The sequence below is a fragment of the Ceratotherium simum genome, chromosome 16 (genome assembly GCF_057802395.1).
Source record: "Ceratotherium simum simum isolate JZ-2026a chromosome 16, ASM5780239v1, whole genome shotgun sequence".
NCBI classification, from domain to species: domain Eukaryota; kingdom Metazoa; phylum Chordata; class Mammalia; order Perissodactyla; family Rhinocerotidae; genus Ceratotherium; species Ceratotherium simum.
This window is the reverse complement of record NC_141915.1, coordinates 56,261,908-56,277,612: the sequence shown is the minus strand read 5'-3', so window position 1 is coordinate 56,277,612 and position 15,705 is coordinate 56,261,908. Positions and strand designations below refer to the sequence as shown.

The window sequence follows — 15,705 nt, the reverse complement described above, 5'->3', positions numbered from 1 at the left end:
ACCTGCCCAGAGTTGGGGAAGCCCTGGGGCTGGAACTGCCCCACAGGCTGCCCCCTTCCTGTGGTGCGGGGTGAATGATTAACTGCAGCTCCTGCTGGCACCTCCTGGAACTAGTTTCTGGGTTGAAATGTTTATCACCCTTGAGGCCCTGAGTTCCTGCAGAGGCCTAACTTCTCCCTCGGTGCCTTTGTTTGCCTCTCTGGCACGGCCTCAGCTGCTTCGTGTGGTTGGTCCCTACCCACTGGTGTGATAGGGCAGCTAGGAAGTGGGAGTGGAGCCTGTGTGCCCTGGCATTTGAAACTAGGTGGCCACCATTTACTCCTTTAAAAGATAGGATGAGAGTCCCTGCTGTGGCCGGGAACTGCACGAGGTGCTGTGTGTCCAGTGGTGAACCAAGAGAGGCAGGCCCTGCCCTCCTAGAGCTTACATTCTAGTGCGCTGGTCCTCAGCCCTGCTTGTAGAATCATCTAGGAGCTTTGCTTTTTTTTTTAATATTTTATTCTTTTTTTTTTTTTTTTTAAAGATTTTTTAATTTATTCCCCCCAAAGCCCCAGTGGATAGTTGTATGTCGTAGCTGCACATCCTTCTAGTTGCTGCATGCGGGACTCGGCCCCAGGATGAACGGAGCAGCGGCGCCTCGATGCGCACCCGGGATCCGAACCCGGGCCACCAGCATCGCAGCGCGCGCACTTAACCACCAAGCCACAGGGCCGGCCCTCTAGGAGCTTTTCTAAGTGCCTGTGCCCAGGCCCCACCTCATACCACTTATGGCAGTCTCTGGGCATGTCAGAGCCCTGTACTTTGTCACTTGCCAGGTGATTCTCATGTGCAGCCAGGGTTGAAGACAGATGATGAGCAAGTTCCTTAAAGTCCTTCTTAACTATCATGGGCTTAGTTGACCCCTGGCTTACCTGATGCTTCCCATTTCCTTCTGTGAAACACACTAATACCCTTGGCCTGCTAAACACTCCCAGCCAGTGGGCTGGCCTCTAGTTTACCCTTGTACTTACACTTCGTCAGTGAAGTTGGGTGCTTATCAAGAGTCAGCTGTTTGTTCCCGAACCTGTTTGTGGCAGTTGTACTTGTTATTGTAATTATATAATTGCACTTAACATTACATAAAAAAATGAAAAATCAATAATAGCCAAAACCCCAACTTTACAGCTAGGCCACAGGCATGGAGCTTAAGTAACTTACCCAAGGTCATACAGCTAAGAAGTAACTGCATTAGAGTTCATCTAGGTGCCACAGTCTGATCTCTGAAGCTCTGTGCTGTACCTCAGAGTGAGTGCAGAGAGAGTTGTTTTTATAAATATGTGTTTGACCACTTTGGAATGACTTTGAAATCCCTCAAATAAAATCCTGTCAAAATAGACATGGACAAGACAACTGTAAACATTTTGTAAAAATTCAGAAGGATTTCACACTCAGATTTCTTTGAGGATGTCTTTAAGTTCTTATTCTGCTTTAAAGAAACATAAAATTAGCAAATAGACAATACAGGAGCTCTGGTCAACAAACCCACACTCCGAGAAAAGACCCTGACCCGACATCAAAAAGATTGGCCAAGGAATGTGCACGTGTAGGTTTCCATTTAAAATGAGATGCGTAGAGAGTGTGTGTCATATACACAAAAGTTGCTTTAACTGACTTTTTCAATTAATTGCTGGCCGTAGTCAGAAAATTCTACTGAAATGGTCACCATGAAAAGCATATGAAGGGAAGAGGTAGAGAATGCTGTTGGTACGTGTGGCATAGCCTGGCCTGGGGGCTGAGGGGATTCCGCTGTAAGGGGATTGAGACGTGTGGAAGTTGAGACGTGAAGACTGTGTAAGGGCATTAGGGGACAGTGTTCCATGGCAAGCAGCAGGTCCCAAGGAGAGTGAGGAAACTGTTTTTAAGGACAAAATTAATTTATCCTCAGTTTCTTATGGTCTGGAATTAGTATTACCCACAAGCAAGTATGTAGTCATGAAGATTTTTATTGTAGATTGCTTTGAAATGGTAATGTTTGAGAAAATTGTTTTGTATGCTCTCTGCTAAGTCTTGCTAATGAGATTCTTGCACCAGTGGCCTTCCTGTAGTTTTTGATAAGGCTTGACGTACAGACAGTAAAATGCCCAGACCTTAAGTGTAGAGTGAAACCCTTTTGAGGAGCCGAGACCACTGTGGTGGAGCCAAGGCCACAGTCGGGGAGGCATGAAGAGGCCGGGAGGATCAGCACCCAGACTGGCTGGGACTCTGCCGCAGTGACCACAGGCAAACATTGATGGTGGCTTGGTCCAGGGTGGCGTGATGGCGGGAATGGAGAGATGTGGCGGCCAGAGTGAGCCAGATGTTCTCTGGGGCTCAGACAGCCTGATGGCCACACTGTCTTGCTGTACCTCTCTGTTTATTCTTTACCACAATGGGGGAATTGCTGCCTCCTCTCCATGCGCGTCTTTCCCAGAGAAGACCCACGCCGTGAGTTTGTCAAGCTGCTGTTGTGCTGGAGCAGATCTGGCTTGTTAAGCTGAGTGGAATTGAAGCCCAGGACTTGGCCCAAAAGCTGGTGGCAGCCATTGGTGGTGGGGCTCAGTGTGTGCCACTTGGCCGTGGAGTGGGAAGGAGTAAGCCCTCTGAGGGCAGAGACAGCATCTTATTTGGGCTCAGCAGTTAGATACTGCCTGGCCTGGAGGAGGAAAATGTGAATGACCCGGCCAGTCAGCCTGTTGGTGTCCAGGGCTGCCCATGTCCCCACCTTTTGGCAGCTGGACCAGGGAGCCAGAATCTTTTCTAGCAAAGAGGCTCAGCCTCAGCCACCCTGAGGAAGGGACATTCTTGATGCTGGTGAAAATTTGCCTAAGAAAAAGTCCGCAGGGGGCCAGCCCCGTGGCTTAGGGGTTGAGTGCGCACGCTCCGCTACTGGCGGCCTGGGTTCGGATCCTGGGCGCGCACCAACACACCGCTTGTCCGGCCATGCTGAGGCCGCATCCCACATACAGCAACTAGAAGGATGTGCAACTATGACATACAGCTATCTACTGGGGTTTTGGAGAACAAAAAAAAAGGAGGAGGATTGGCAATAGATGTTAGCTCAGACCTGGTCTTCCTCAGCAAAAAAAGAGGAGGATTAGCATGGATGTTAGCTCAGGGCTGATCTTCCTCACACAAAAAAAAGAAAAAGTCACCAGGGAACTGGGCTGCTGCACTGTTGGAGCATCTCCTGAACTGAGGGCTTCCTCGGGTGCTGGGACTGAAAAGGGCAGGGCTTCCCATCCGGTCCCTCCCACCTCCCTGTGTTTTTCTTCTGGGAGGGAGACCTAGTTGGGCCTCACCCCAGCTCTTACCTCTTGGGCCCCACACACTCCAGGGAGGTTATTTGGTGATGGAGTTTGGGGTGTGGGTGTTTGGGATCTGGGGTTGGCTGATAGAGGATAATGGAATCAGAGCCATATCTGTACTGCACCTGGGAGGCCTGGGGCCCTGGGTGTGGTACGCAGGGGATCTGGCGCCAGGCAGGCTGGGCCCAGAGGCTGGCTCTGCCACTTTTTAGCTGGTTGAACTTAGGCAAGTTATCTAGTGTCGCTAAGGCTCATTTTCTCATCTCTAAAATGGGGATAATAATGGTATCTGTGGCATTGAGGTTGTTGTGATAATTAAATGAATTTATCGGCCGTCAAAATGCTTCAGACAATGCCTGAGCATGCATAGGCCCACAGTGAATTATAGCTATATTTATCATTGTTACCATCTTCATTATTATTATTGTTTTCATTATTATTCTGAATCCCATTCTTTTGTGGTGGTGGAGTGGAGGGTAGAGGCAGATTCTTGAATTTCTTTTATTTTGTATGGAAGCACTTCCTCTCTCGGTCTTCAACCCAAATCAAACCCGTCAGACAGGTCCGAGGACACCAGGAAGTGAAACCAGCCCAAGAGCAAGCTTCTCCTGCCTGCCTGCCAGCTGGAGCTGAGGGGAGTGGCAGGGGCTGGCATCCCCTCTCCACTCCCTGTTTTCTGGGTAGACGGGGCTCTGCCTCCGTACAGCCAGAGCATGTGCTACGCGGGCCAGGATGACAGAGGCATGTGAAAAATGCAGACCTCTTTATGGCTCTGGGGGACCAGTAGGGAAGGAGGGGGAGATACCACAGGAGCCTTTTGGCCCCCCACCCTCATTCCTGGGGTAGTAGCTCTACCTGGAAAGTTCTGGAAGAGAAAGTAAACTAAAGGGAGGGAGGCAAGGTGGTGTTACATTTCAGCAGGACCAGTCCTTAAAATGGGTCCATGTTGCTCTGGGTCAGTCACTTGTATAGAAGGGCAAGTAATGACGACGGTTCATACCTACGGAGCTCTTGGGATATGCCCAGCACTGTGCCAGGTGCTGGACATAGGTCATCCTGGTTTATCATCACAAGCTTACCCCCAAGAGGCAGTTATCAGGATTAGCCCTGTCTCACAGAGGAGGAACCTGTGTTCACACAGCTCATGAGTGGCAGGGCGAGGATTTGAACCTGGACAGTCTGGCACACAAATGTGTAAAGGGCAAAGGGGTCGGGATGCAGGTTATGGACAATACGAGGGGCCTGACCTCTCTTCTCGTACTCCAGAAGTTTGGGAAGACCTAGTGGCCTGAGCCGGCTAGTGTGGGGTGTGCAGGCTACAGTTAATGACAGTGGAAACTGTTAAGGGGCATTCCCAAGCCCAGCACCTGCCTCCTCACTGCAGAGTGGGCATCCGGGAGCCAGAGCTTGTTTGCAGCTAGTAGTGCTCGACATGAAGTTCGCTGCGCCCCTCCCCTGTTCTGTGGCATTGCCTCCTGTGTGGCATTCCTGCTTGCGTGTTTTTCCAGCTTTTGTGGGCATGGGGAGAGCAGCGACCTGGAAAGGACAGACAGTGGCCATGCGCCTCGAACTCTGGCCCGTTGCCCTCCCGAGCACAGAGCCCAGCACAGGGAGTCTCTGCCACAGAAACACATAACCAAAAAGCTTCTCCTGGGAAAGAGACAGACCAATACTGGAATAGAATACTGACATGCCTTTCTCTGGCAGGGAGCTTGGGATCCAGTCACCATTGCACAAAGTCCCTCTGATTGGCCTGCTCCTCTTTGGCCTGGGAGCCCCGAGGGCCAGCTCTTCACGGGTGCAGGTTGTTCTCTATCCAGGTATGGGGACCTTGCTTCCATGTTTTGTTAAGTGCAGGTAGGCAAAGAATCCCTGGTGCTTTACTCAATCTTTGAAACAGTCGACTCCTCCTTGGCACGCAGTGTTCACTGGCAGGTGAGGGTTTTGTGGCCAAAACAGCCCTCATTTCCTTGATGAGGCTCCAGGTATCAGTGTCCAGGATCCTGGGCAGGGCCAGAGCTGGGGCAGTGGATCTTTGTCTGCTGGGGTGAGGGCTGCAGGGCCAGGCTGACCCCCAGGCCATGGCTTTGGCAGTCTCCCCTCCAGCTTCTCCTTAGTCATCTCTCTGGCCCTCATGGTGGGGTCATGGGCCGCACTTGGACCTTCCTGCCCCTCTGCTCTGGGCAGCAGCAGTGAGTGCAGCAGCAGCTGCAGGCGATCAGCAGCATCAGCAGAACAGTGGCTGGAGGATGGGCAGAGAGAAGCAGAGAGCACAGGAATCTCAGAGGTGGGGAAGAGGAAGAACACCCACCCGACTTCTGAAGAAGCCCCTCGGGAGGTGTGGAGGACCCTTGCCCAAAGGTCTGGCTTCGTGGTCAGAGACACCCGAGAGTCTGATGAGAGGTGTTGACTGTCCTCATGCTGGCCACCAGGGCCCTGACCTCCCTGTTGTGCCTCATCTGCTGCCCAGAGCTTTGCTCCCTTCATCCCTGGGTTGGGATGCTGGGGATACCTCTGGGCCCTGGTTCCCAGCACCACCCATCACTCTAGCAGTGTGTCAGAGGATTAGGGGAACTCCTTGGCTTCCCCCAAGGGACATCTGCTTCTCCTTCTCTGTCTGGGGGACACCAGCCACCTCCGCCAGCCCTCTGGCTAGTACCAGGGTCTTGTCTCTCCCAGATGCCAGGAAGAGCCATGGGCACTGAGGAGAATCCAAGAGCCTCACCTTACCTGTGAAAAGGAGGAGGACTGAGAAGGCCACGATCTCCACGGGCTCGGCCTGGGGCAGCCTCTGCAGCTTGAGCAGCAGCCTCTCAGCCATGGAGTGTATCTCCTGCACAAAGTTGAAGGCTGCCATGCTGCGCTGGGTTCCTGTCGGGCTGCACTGAGCAGAGAGAGGACCTGGAGTCCCCATGGGGCTGGCTTCAGAGAATCTGCCCTCTCAGCCACCCGCAACCCGCAGAACGAGTTTGTCAGGTCTCACCCATCACACCCCTGGTGGCTGACAAGGGAGGAAGGGAGCCAGTGGGGCCCCTCTGCCCAGTGGTGGCTGTCAGCCCCCACCTAGCACTTCCCAGGGTAAGGGAAGCTGGTAATGACCGTGAGCCTGAGGCCCTGCTGCCGGGGAAGCTCGGCAGAGCTGGGCACAGGAGGGGTCTGCCAGCTGGCCAAGGTTGGCCAAACTTTCTGGGGTGACTTCACTGTTACATTCCTTTGTCTCAGACACCACTCCTAGGTTTTGCCAGGGTGCCTCGGATTGGCACAGCTTCCCTGGTGGCTCCTGGATTATTCAGGACTTTGGGTGCCTCCCCTGGGTTCCCTGGCAGGAAGACTGGGTTCTGGGATTCCAGCCTGGTGCTCTTGCCTTTCATCACGCGTAGAGGCAGAAGGATCAGGTTCTCCTGAGAACAGACTCATGGGGCCTTCTGGCCAAGGTCAGCCGTAGCTGATAACTGACTGGAAGAGATGGTCTGAGCCCCCCCCCCCCAGGGCCCCCCACCTCTCCCACTAGCCTAATTTCTTTGCTCATACGGTGTTCTCCCGTGAGGAGAAAGAGATGACACTGTGTCCCTCCACTTTTCCCGAGGTGTCCTCTCTCAGGATGGGATCAGGCATCCCAGGGCTGGTTTAGCCAGCCCCTCCCCTGCTGACTCGGACCTGCTCCTCTGGCCTGACCAGGAGAGTCCCCTCTGCTCCCATCCCTGCCCCAGGTCTGTGGCAACTCAGCCTTCAAGGCCCCATGACTGAGAGCCTCTTCCTGTCTACGGGAGCCCAAGAGGCTGAAGGTGAAGGTCCAGGCTGAGTGTGTGAGTTGGGGTGTGTTGAGCATCAGAGTTTCTTTCCCTTTCCACCTCTCCTGTGGGCACGAGGAAGCCAGTGCCTCATCAGAGAGGGATCAGGACAGCCTTGTGCCAGCCCAGCCTGAACCTCCTCACCTGGGCAGCTCTACTCCAGGGAGGGTAACAGGTGGCCAGGGGCTTGTGCCAGACCTTGGGCTCTAATTACTGCCACCTCGTTCCTGGTCTCAGCCAAGCAGGTTCTCCCCGAGATGGTGTGGTTTGTGAAGCCGGTCACTCCCAGTGCTGCGGCCACAGCATAGCTGCCTTAGAACCGCCTTGAAGGTCATCTGCTCCAGCTACCCTGCACTTGGCTCCTTGCCCTCCCTGTGGCATGCAGCCTTTGCTGAGCTCCTCTGGGTACGGTGGGGAGCCCCGCCTGCTAGAGCATTCCTTCTTGGGGCAGCTCTGATTGTTAGGAGATGGGACTGCCTAGTGACCTCGTTAGTCCCACCTGTGGTCACTTAGGACACTTGCGCCCCTCTTATGCCTCACAGTCCTTCAGGCCCTGGAAGGCACTGGTGTGCACCTTCTCATCTCCTCCTCCACAAGGTAACTACTCTTGTTGTTCAGCTGCGCCTGGAGAACATTGTTTGAAATAACCTGGATTTGAATGCTGCCTGCCCCGTTCCTGCTTTCGTGATGTGGACAAGTCACTTCGTCTCTCTGAGTCTGTTTCTTTTCCTCATTTTACGTGAAGATGAGCTGCCCGTCTTTGAGGCTGTTGGGAGGATTGACCACCTGGCAGCACAGAGCAGCAGCCGGCACAGAGCCTGGCACAGGGAGGTGCCCAGTGCATGTGATTCCCCTCTGGGTGAGGTCTGGCCAGCTCAAGAGAGTTGAGGCAGCCTTTGGAGGAGTCGCACCCCCCTGTACACTGTCATCTGACCTTCCCCAAACCCCTTTGAGGAGTTTCATCTGTGTCCTTCATTCCCAGGATGTTTATGGTGTGTGAGGTGAAGGAATGTGGTAGGGGCCAAGCTGGAGATTGGAGCTATTCTTTTAAGTGATGATGGGGGTAGCAGGCAGATGATGACTCCATGGAAGATTCAATGGATTCCTGTCAAAAGTGGGAGGCTCCTTGGAGTTAGATCCTCCTAACTTCCCTCACGCCCCACCCCAGGATCAGCACGTTTCTGCAAAGGAGATTAGGATCCCAGTTTCCAAATGTACTAAGAGACTAGAATCCTAGAATGCCACAGTCATCCATCCATGACTCCTTTCTTTTACATATGGGGAAACTGAGACTGGAAAGAGTATGTGACTTCTCCAAGGTCACACAGCAGGGCAAGGGCCCAGCCAGCGCTTCCCTTACTGCCCCACACTCTCTCTTGATGGAGGCGTGTCTCGGGCAGCCTGCTCATTGCTAGCAAGATAAGTCAGCCTGGGAGCAGCCCACTGAGGGCACCGCCCATGTGGTAGGCTCAGCACAGGAACCAGAGCCCCAGAGCCCTTTGAAAGCAGGTGGGCTCCACCTGATCAGCCCGACCCCACACTTGTGAGTCTGGAGCACTGCTTTTATCAGGTACATCACTCACCAGGCCAGAGCCACACCTGCTCTTCGAGAACCACAGGTGGTACTTGTACCAAAGGGACAGGTCTTGTGTGTCTGTCTCATTTTCATCAAACTCCTTCCTGAGCATAGGACCCCTCTCCTCCGGTCACACAAAACAGACTTGCTCCCGGTGAGCAGTGGAGCAGACTTGCACAAGGAGGGTGGTCCCCTGCCTTGTTCTGGGCATCCACTCCCCAGGTTTCCAGGAGCCTGGGAGCCTGGTCTCATTCCTGGAGGAGGGGGCAGTGCTGACCAAAGCCCTGGGGGAGAGTTCACACAGGGCTCAGGAGCTGGGCTGCTTTTCTCCCCTCCTTCCTCATCTACACTTGGTCTGGCTTTCTCAGCCTGATTGGCCTCGTGCCTGCACTGCCTAATGTAGCCATCAGAGATACTCCTTAAAAGAGGAAGTGGGCAGAGGGTGGGTGGGCAGGGGGAGCTTTTTCACTTATGCTGCCACCACACCCAAAGACCTGGGAGGGATTGCAGACGAGGCGCCTCCACCTGTGAGCGAGAATGGTGTGGAGACCCCGGGTCAGTCTGAGGGGTGTTGTCTCCAGAGCAGGGAGGAGGAAGGTTGGGCTGAGGCTGAATTTGCTGTGCAGTAAAGGTGGGGTTTGTTGATCAGAAGCTTCAGCTATAAGTGAGCCATTCTCCAGGGGTTAGGAAGTCAGAAAGCTGCAGATTCATGTCCAGAAGACCCAGGCCCCACTCTGGGAAGTGTCAGTCCACACCAGCAGCAGGCCACGGACATGAACCGAGTTATTGCTTTGTACCCAGGGCCTCTCTGGGGACCTGCACTAGCCAGCCATACCCAGCCTGGGGTCTTACCTAGGTCTGCTCACTGGGTCCTGTCTGTGCTATGAACTGAGTGGGGCCACTAGACGCAGCTGTTTTGCCCCAAAGACTGTAGAGGAGCCACCTTTGCTTTTCAGTTAACATTTCGTCATTTCCAGCTTAGACTTGAGCAGAATGAGCCTTAGTGGGGACCGTGGGGTGCTGGAGGGCCGTTGGTCTCCTAAGAGGAAGGAGGCACATTCCAGCTGGTCCAAGGCGGTCTTCTCAGTGGGCTATTTAAAGCAAGGCTAAGGGGGTGCCTGACGCCTGGTGCCCAATATAACTAGCAGCCGTCAGGTGACTGTGTGGCTTGTGTCCCAGCCATTGCTCTGTAAGGGAACCCTAAGTGTTCCCAGCTCTGGCCTGGGAAAGTGGGCATTCTGGCACTGGCTGCCTCTCATCCCCTTAACCTTCTCAGGTTTGGAGGGAGGAAGGCAGGGAAGCCGGGTGGGGTTACTGATAATTCTCTATATTTTTCCAGTCTTTTTATCTCAGGTCCATCAAACTCCTTCCAAAACTGTACTTCCTGCCTGTGAACCAGGGAGATCAGAGACCCTCCCAGCCCCATGCTCGGTGGTTCCTCCTTAGAAGCAGCCAGAGCAAGTGGTGTCTTCCCCTGGCCCCAGGAAGGGAGAGCAGCCTGGCTGCCTGCATGGCCCTTCTTGGAGCCTTCAGAGGGTGCTCCCTGGCTGGAGTGGCAGCCAGTGGAGGGGGAAAGTGAGCAGGGCAGAGAGGAAAGCTGGCAGAGCTGGAGGGACTAGAAAACATCCCATTGTGTGGCATCTCCTGGCACAGAGAACCTTGTGACAGGGCAGGCAGGCATCCTGCAGGCCAGACAGCTGCCATTTGGTACTGAAATGTCCCTGCTTCCTCCTTGCAAAACTGATATTCCAACTCCAGATACCCCACAGGGAAGAGAGCGGCAGGCAGCAGGCGCCTGTGTTTGTGACTGATAAGCACAGTGTGTTGATGGCTCAGGGCCCCGAGAGCTTCTTGCTCTGCCCGTTATTTTGTCATGGTGGGTTTCAGCCACCCTTGCCCTTTGGGGCATTGTCTTGTTTGAGGAACAGCTGGAATGAGGCATAACTAACAATTGTGGGAGATTTGTGGGGTCCGGAGGCCCGACCAACAAAGCCGAGATGCCCACTGTGCACTGCTCCGAGCCTTCGGGTGATGATGCCCCTTTCTGCCTGGCTCTGACTTGCAGTGCGCAGTAGGCACTTGAACCCTCAGCAGTCCCTACTCCCCCAGCCCTGTCGCTTTATAGGATAGGAGGCACTTCCTGCTGCTGGTGATTGTTCCTGAAGCCCCAGAAACTGAGCATCACTCTTCTGTCCCAGCTCGGGGACTGCGTTTGTGGGACCCCTTCCACCCGCATTGTGTGGGTTCAGCGACTCTGATGCCTGCCTGGGGCGTATTACGGATAAGAGCTGGCAGGGGTAGCTGTGGGCTCACCACTGTGCCGCTCCCTCACCAGGCCTGACCCGCTGCCTCCAACACAGCCCAGCATCTGTCTCTTCTCTCTGCCACGTGCTGCCTGTCACTGCAGGCCTTTCTGTCTCCCCAGCCACCAATCCAGGCCAAATCCCGCAGCCTCTGCCAAGCCAAGAACACTTGATCCTTGGTTTCCACTTTTCCCTGGATCTTTGTTTTCCTTTCTAAGTAGATACTAGCTTGTTTGCTTTGGGGAAAACATCTGGGGGGTAGGGGAGGGAGATTTTAACCCTGGCATGAGGACAGAGAAGCAGGGGTAGGCAGCCAGCCTCGACTCACGACTCACACTCACGGGCCCTGCCCAAGAGGGCCAGAGGGCCAAATACCAGGGCAGTCCCTCCCCCAGGCTCGATTCTACCATTGTCACCTTCTTCCCACTCGACCTTGGGTTTAGAGTCAGGCCCTCGCGTTTCTGGCGCAGAATTCAGGGAAATCTGGGGGCTCATAGGCCCAGAGAGGAGCCCTTGGGCAGAGCCCCAAGCTGAGAACACCTGGCAGTGAGTGGGCCAAGCCCCCCACAAGAGGTGGCAGCTCTTGACACAGTTCATCCTGGGGGGATGAACTGGCTGGGCAGACCCTGCCTGAGCCTCCTGGACTGGGGGAAAGCAGGGACAGGGAGGGCTCTGCCGGGATCCGGGGAGAGAGGAGGCTCAGCGGGCAAGCAACGCTTCTCTCCCAGGCGGGGACAGTCAAATCCCTCGTTTAAGCCCCCTGAATAGAAAAAGCTTAAACGAACTTGCAGAGTAAGCAGGCATTCTGGGCCCCTCTGCCTGCTCAGCAAGCAGGGAGGAAGCCACCCTGAGTGGAGGGCTGCAGCCTCAGCCTGTGTCCTCCAGTGCTGGGTCCCAGCAAGAGGGGGAGCCCAGGTTTGAACAGGAGGCTGTCCGGAGACTGTAACCAAGTGCATCCCTCGTGACCCTCCTCTCCATTCTTGGTAAATTGTGGCCTCTGCCCTTGGGGTAGGGGACCCCTCCTGCTCCCTTCCCTTCGTCGTCCCCCGTTTGTCTGTGGCCGGCGCCACTCACCTGGGAGCTCAGGTGTTGGGGTTGAGGGGCCACCGCAGGTGTTGGGGAGCCGAGCAGCTTCCGCGTGCCTCTCCTCAGCCCTGGCCGCCACCCCTTCCTTCCTTCCCTGACGCCTCTTAGCTGACCCACTGCTGCTCCCTGGGCGCCTCTCAGTGCGAGCAAGAGAGAGAGAGAGCGCGCGCGAGCTCCTTGCTGCTGACAGCCAGCTGCTGTCTCAGCCTCAGCTTTTTTGTTGTTGGTCGTCCTGGAGATCCAAGTGTCAAGTTACACAGGGTGGCTGCTGAAGAGGGGGGAGCCAGTGCCCCAACACAGGCAAGGGAATCCCTGCTGGGAACTTGTCCTCCATGGGCTCCCTGCCCCGAGAGTCTGCATGGGCCGGGCTCCCTCTCTTCTGTTCCTCCTCTTCCTCTCCTCTCCCTCCTGGCGGGTGTGTGCTAAGCCGTGTGGGCTGGGCCTGGGCTGTGATCTGATGAAAGAGGAGGGCGGCTCTCTTGTTCCCTGGCAAAGTTGACCCCTGGGAGGTTCCACCTGAGCAGTGGAGTGGGGAGGGAAGGGGGAGGCTCCGAAGCACTCCCAGCTTTTTGGCTCCCTGCCTCACCTTCAGGAGGGCCTTTGGGCCCATGTTCCCTGACCCCAACCTGTCCTTCAGGCAACTCCCTGGCTGGTCCCTCCCTCTAGCCTCTCCTTGAAAAGAAACTAAATAGTGGGGGAGCTGCTGGACCACCCAAGCAGCCAGCCCCCTGGGGAGGCATCTTGGGGAAGAACTTGGGAGTCAAGGGTGACTTGAGAGTGGCCTGCGCTTGGCCTGCTTGCCCGGGGAGGTGCCTCGTGTTCCTCGGGACCCTGGGAGGAGAGAGGATGCCGCTGATCTGGTTCTTGCTGAAGAGTGCCTGCTGGGGCCATCTCCATACTTCTGTCAGGGAGGGGCTCCAGAGTCCAGTGCCTGGCGGGGCCCTTTGACATTTGGCTGGTTGTGCCACCCCAGCAGACCCGGCTGTGCCCGGAGCAGGACAGGAGCTGACCCCAGCCCGCATCTGCGAGCTGTCAATGGAGCCCTTTGAGTGTGAGCACAAAACTCCAGTGAGTCAGGGCTTAGAGGAGGGCGGGGGGAAGGAAACCAGCTTTGTGGCCACACCACTTGGATGCCAGAGCCTCCCAGAGGCCGGACAGGCGGCAACTGTGCGGTGGCACAGACTCGGCAATGGAATGCATTACACATTGACTTTAAGAGCAGCCAGAACAGCGCCCTCTGGTGGCCGCCTCAGCCTCCTTGCTGTCTCAAGCCGGTCAGAGCTGCGTTCTCCGCTCAGCTAAACAAAGGCAGCCAGACTGCTTCCTTGGGGCTGTGCAACAATCAGCTCTTGTTCCTGGAGCCTGCCCCTCGGGGTCCCAGCTTCTCTAAGTGTTTCTTGCAGCCCCAGGCAGTGCACACGTTGAGAGGAGTTCCAGTTAGAGCAGTGGCGCCAGCTATTCTTGTCCCTGGGATATGGCGCCTGGACAGGCCTGCCTCTGCTTCAGCATCTCCTCTCGGGCTCGCCCACCCCATGCCACATTCCTGCGGCAGGAATGGCTATTTGTAAGAGCTCTGATAGAGCTGTGGCTCCTCCTGGAGCCTCTGCATCTGCCCCAAGGAGCAACTGTACCCCTAGCCTGGCGGGGTCGGAGGAGAGACAGCTGGAGGCTGGCACCCCAGGGGGGCTGCAGCAGGATGGAGGCAGTGGAAGATGTGGTGAGGAAGACTCCAGCCGAGGCTGCGTCTCCTCGCTGCCCTCGCCAGTGGCTAGCATACAACGCCAGCTCTCAGAGCTGCCTGGTTCCTGCTCTTGGGCATCCCCCTGGCTCTGAGCTGTGTACACTGGCCGGGCAGCGGCTTGTTGGGGACAACAAGGAAGAGGTCACCAAGAGACAGAAGCAGAGCAGAGGGCTGAGGCTGGGGGTGGACAGGAGGGACGGGATGACGACCTCCTGCCGTTCCCTTCCTCTTCCACCCCCAGAAAAGGGTGAAGAGTAGTAATAACAGCCTTGCTGTGCACTAGACGTGGTGCGGAGTGCTTCAGAGCATCTCCTCACTCAGCCTTACACTGCCCTTGGGGCCAGTGCTCTTCTTGCACTGGTTTGCGGCGAGTGTCTGTAGGCTTCAAGAGGTCAAATGCTTTCCCCAAAGATGCAGCCTCAGCAGCAGAGTCAGCATCTACATCCCGAGTGCAAGCTCCTCCCAGGCCACCCCACTGCCAGAGGACAAAGGAGGGCAAGGGGCTGGGGTCCAGGGGAGTAACCCACAAAGAAGCAGGACAGAATGCGGTTGATGCCCTGGCTCCTCTGGATACCCCCATGTGTTATATGACTCTGGGAAAGCTCCTTCATCTCGTTGTCCTCATCTGTAAAATGGGCAACCAAACAATGCCTTGTGAGGCCTGCATGAGATGAGGTGTGTGAGATGCTTAGATGGTGCAGACACAGCGATGCCCAGCCAGAGTTTAGGGACTGGATAAACGAATGCTGGCTTGCCTGGGTCCCTCACCCCTTGCCTCTGCCGTGCCGCCTGCTCCAGGTGCCGCCATGCTGCCATTGCCAAGTACTTCGGGGATGTGCCCCCCGCCTGCACCAAAGGCTGTGACCACTGCCAGAACCCTGCAGCTGTGCGGAAGCAGCTGAGCGCCTTGGAGCAAAGCAGCAGCTGGAGCAAGACCTGCGTCGGGCCCTCCCAGGCGAATGGCTTTGACCCTGAGCTGTATGAGGGAGGCCGCAGCGGTTATGGGGGCTTCAGCAGGTGAGGGGCCGTGAAGCCAGGGGCTCCCAACCCACTGGAAATAGTCTGGCATTCTCCCCCTGGTGCCAAGGCCAAACCAGAGGTGACACAGTGCCATAGTCCACCCCTACCCCGTGGGCCAGGACCTCAGTGTTGCCCCGAGCCAGGGCATCAGGGACCCTGCTGCCCCACCAGAGGCATGACGGGAGGACAAAGCCCAGGCCCGGAGCTGCTCTCACCCAGCCTGTCCCCTAGGTATGACGAAGGTTCTGGAGGCAGCGGGGACGAGGGCAGAGACGAGGCCCACAAGCGGGAATGGAATCTCTTCTACCAGAAGCAGATGAGCCTGCGCAAGGTGAAGGGGGCAGAGGCTTGGCGGGGTCCCAGATGGCCCCTGGCTCACACACTCTCAGCTCCTTCCCTGGCGCTGGACAGGGAGCTGTCTTGCAGTGGGTTCCTCACAGGCCCTTCGTGTTGTCTTCTAGGGCAAAGACCCCAAGATAGAAGAATTCGTACCCCCAGGTCAGTACAGAAATGTCCCTGGAGGCTTATGGGGTGTTCTCGGGGTGTGGATGGAGGATGCCTCGTTGAGGGGTCGGGGACTCGGGAGAGCAGACGGTAGAGTGGAAGAACCCACCCTTCCTCCCCCCAGATGAGGACTGTCCCCTGAAAGAGGCTTCTAGCAGGAAGATCCCTAGGCTCACTGTGAAGGTAAGAGGTGGGCAGCTCCTCACACCTGCCCTCCAAGATTGTTCCCCCAACCTGAGGCTTGTATGACCGGCCAACCTCCCTCCCTTGTGCAGGCCCGAGAGCACTGCCTGGGGCTTCTGGAGGAGGCTCTGAGCAGTAACCGCCAGGCCACAGGTACCTCTGATGGGTGAGTGTCATG

At 56.0% G+C, this 15,705-nt stretch overlaps 2 protein-coding genes across 8 annotated transcripts in view; one reads left to right on the top strand and one right to left on the bottom strand.

The window, feature by feature from the left end:
• RECQL5 (RecQ like helicase 5) overlaps positions 1-15,705 on the top strand; it is a 35,821-nt gene that overhangs the window by 16,639 nt on the left and 3,477 nt on the right. For all 7 annotated transcript variants that reach the window (XM_087441601.1, XM_087441600.1, XM_087441598.1 and 4 more), the window contains 5 exons: positions 14,619-14,837; positions 15,072-15,171; positions 15,302-15,338; positions 15,469-15,527; positions 15,620-15,693. In XM_087441601.1, coding sequence (XP_087297727.1) covers positions 14,619-14,837; positions 15,072-15,171; positions 15,302-15,338; positions 15,469-15,527; positions 15,620-15,693 — 489 coding nt within the window. The remainder of the gene's footprint in view (positions 1-14,618; positions 14,838-15,071; positions 15,172-15,301; positions 15,339-15,468; positions 15,528-15,619; positions 15,694-15,705) is intronic.
• Positions 1,726-6,772, bottom strand: SMIM5 (small integral membrane protein 5). The gene is made up of 2 exons (XM_004432761.3): positions 6,054-6,772; positions 1,726-5,565 (listed from the first exon to the last, which is right to left on the bottom strand). The coding sequence occupies exons 1-2, from the start codon at positions 6,235-6,237 to the stop codon at positions 5,456-5,458; spliced, it is 294 nt and encodes a 97-aa protein (XP_004432818.3). The 5' UTR covers positions 6,238-6,772; the 3' UTR covers positions 1,726-5,455.

What these genes read in the sequence shown, in the direction of transcription:
- SMIM5 (XM_004432761.3), bottom strand. Translation starts at nt 6,237, where the DNA reads ATGGGGACTCCAGGTCCTCTCTCTGCTCAGTGCAGCCCGACAGGAACC. An exon ending in AGTCCTCCTCCTTTTCACAG is followed by an intron (nt 5,566 to 6,053) that starts GTAAGGTGAGGC and finishes CCCATCCTCCAG; the next exon opens with CCACTGTTCTGCTGATGCTG.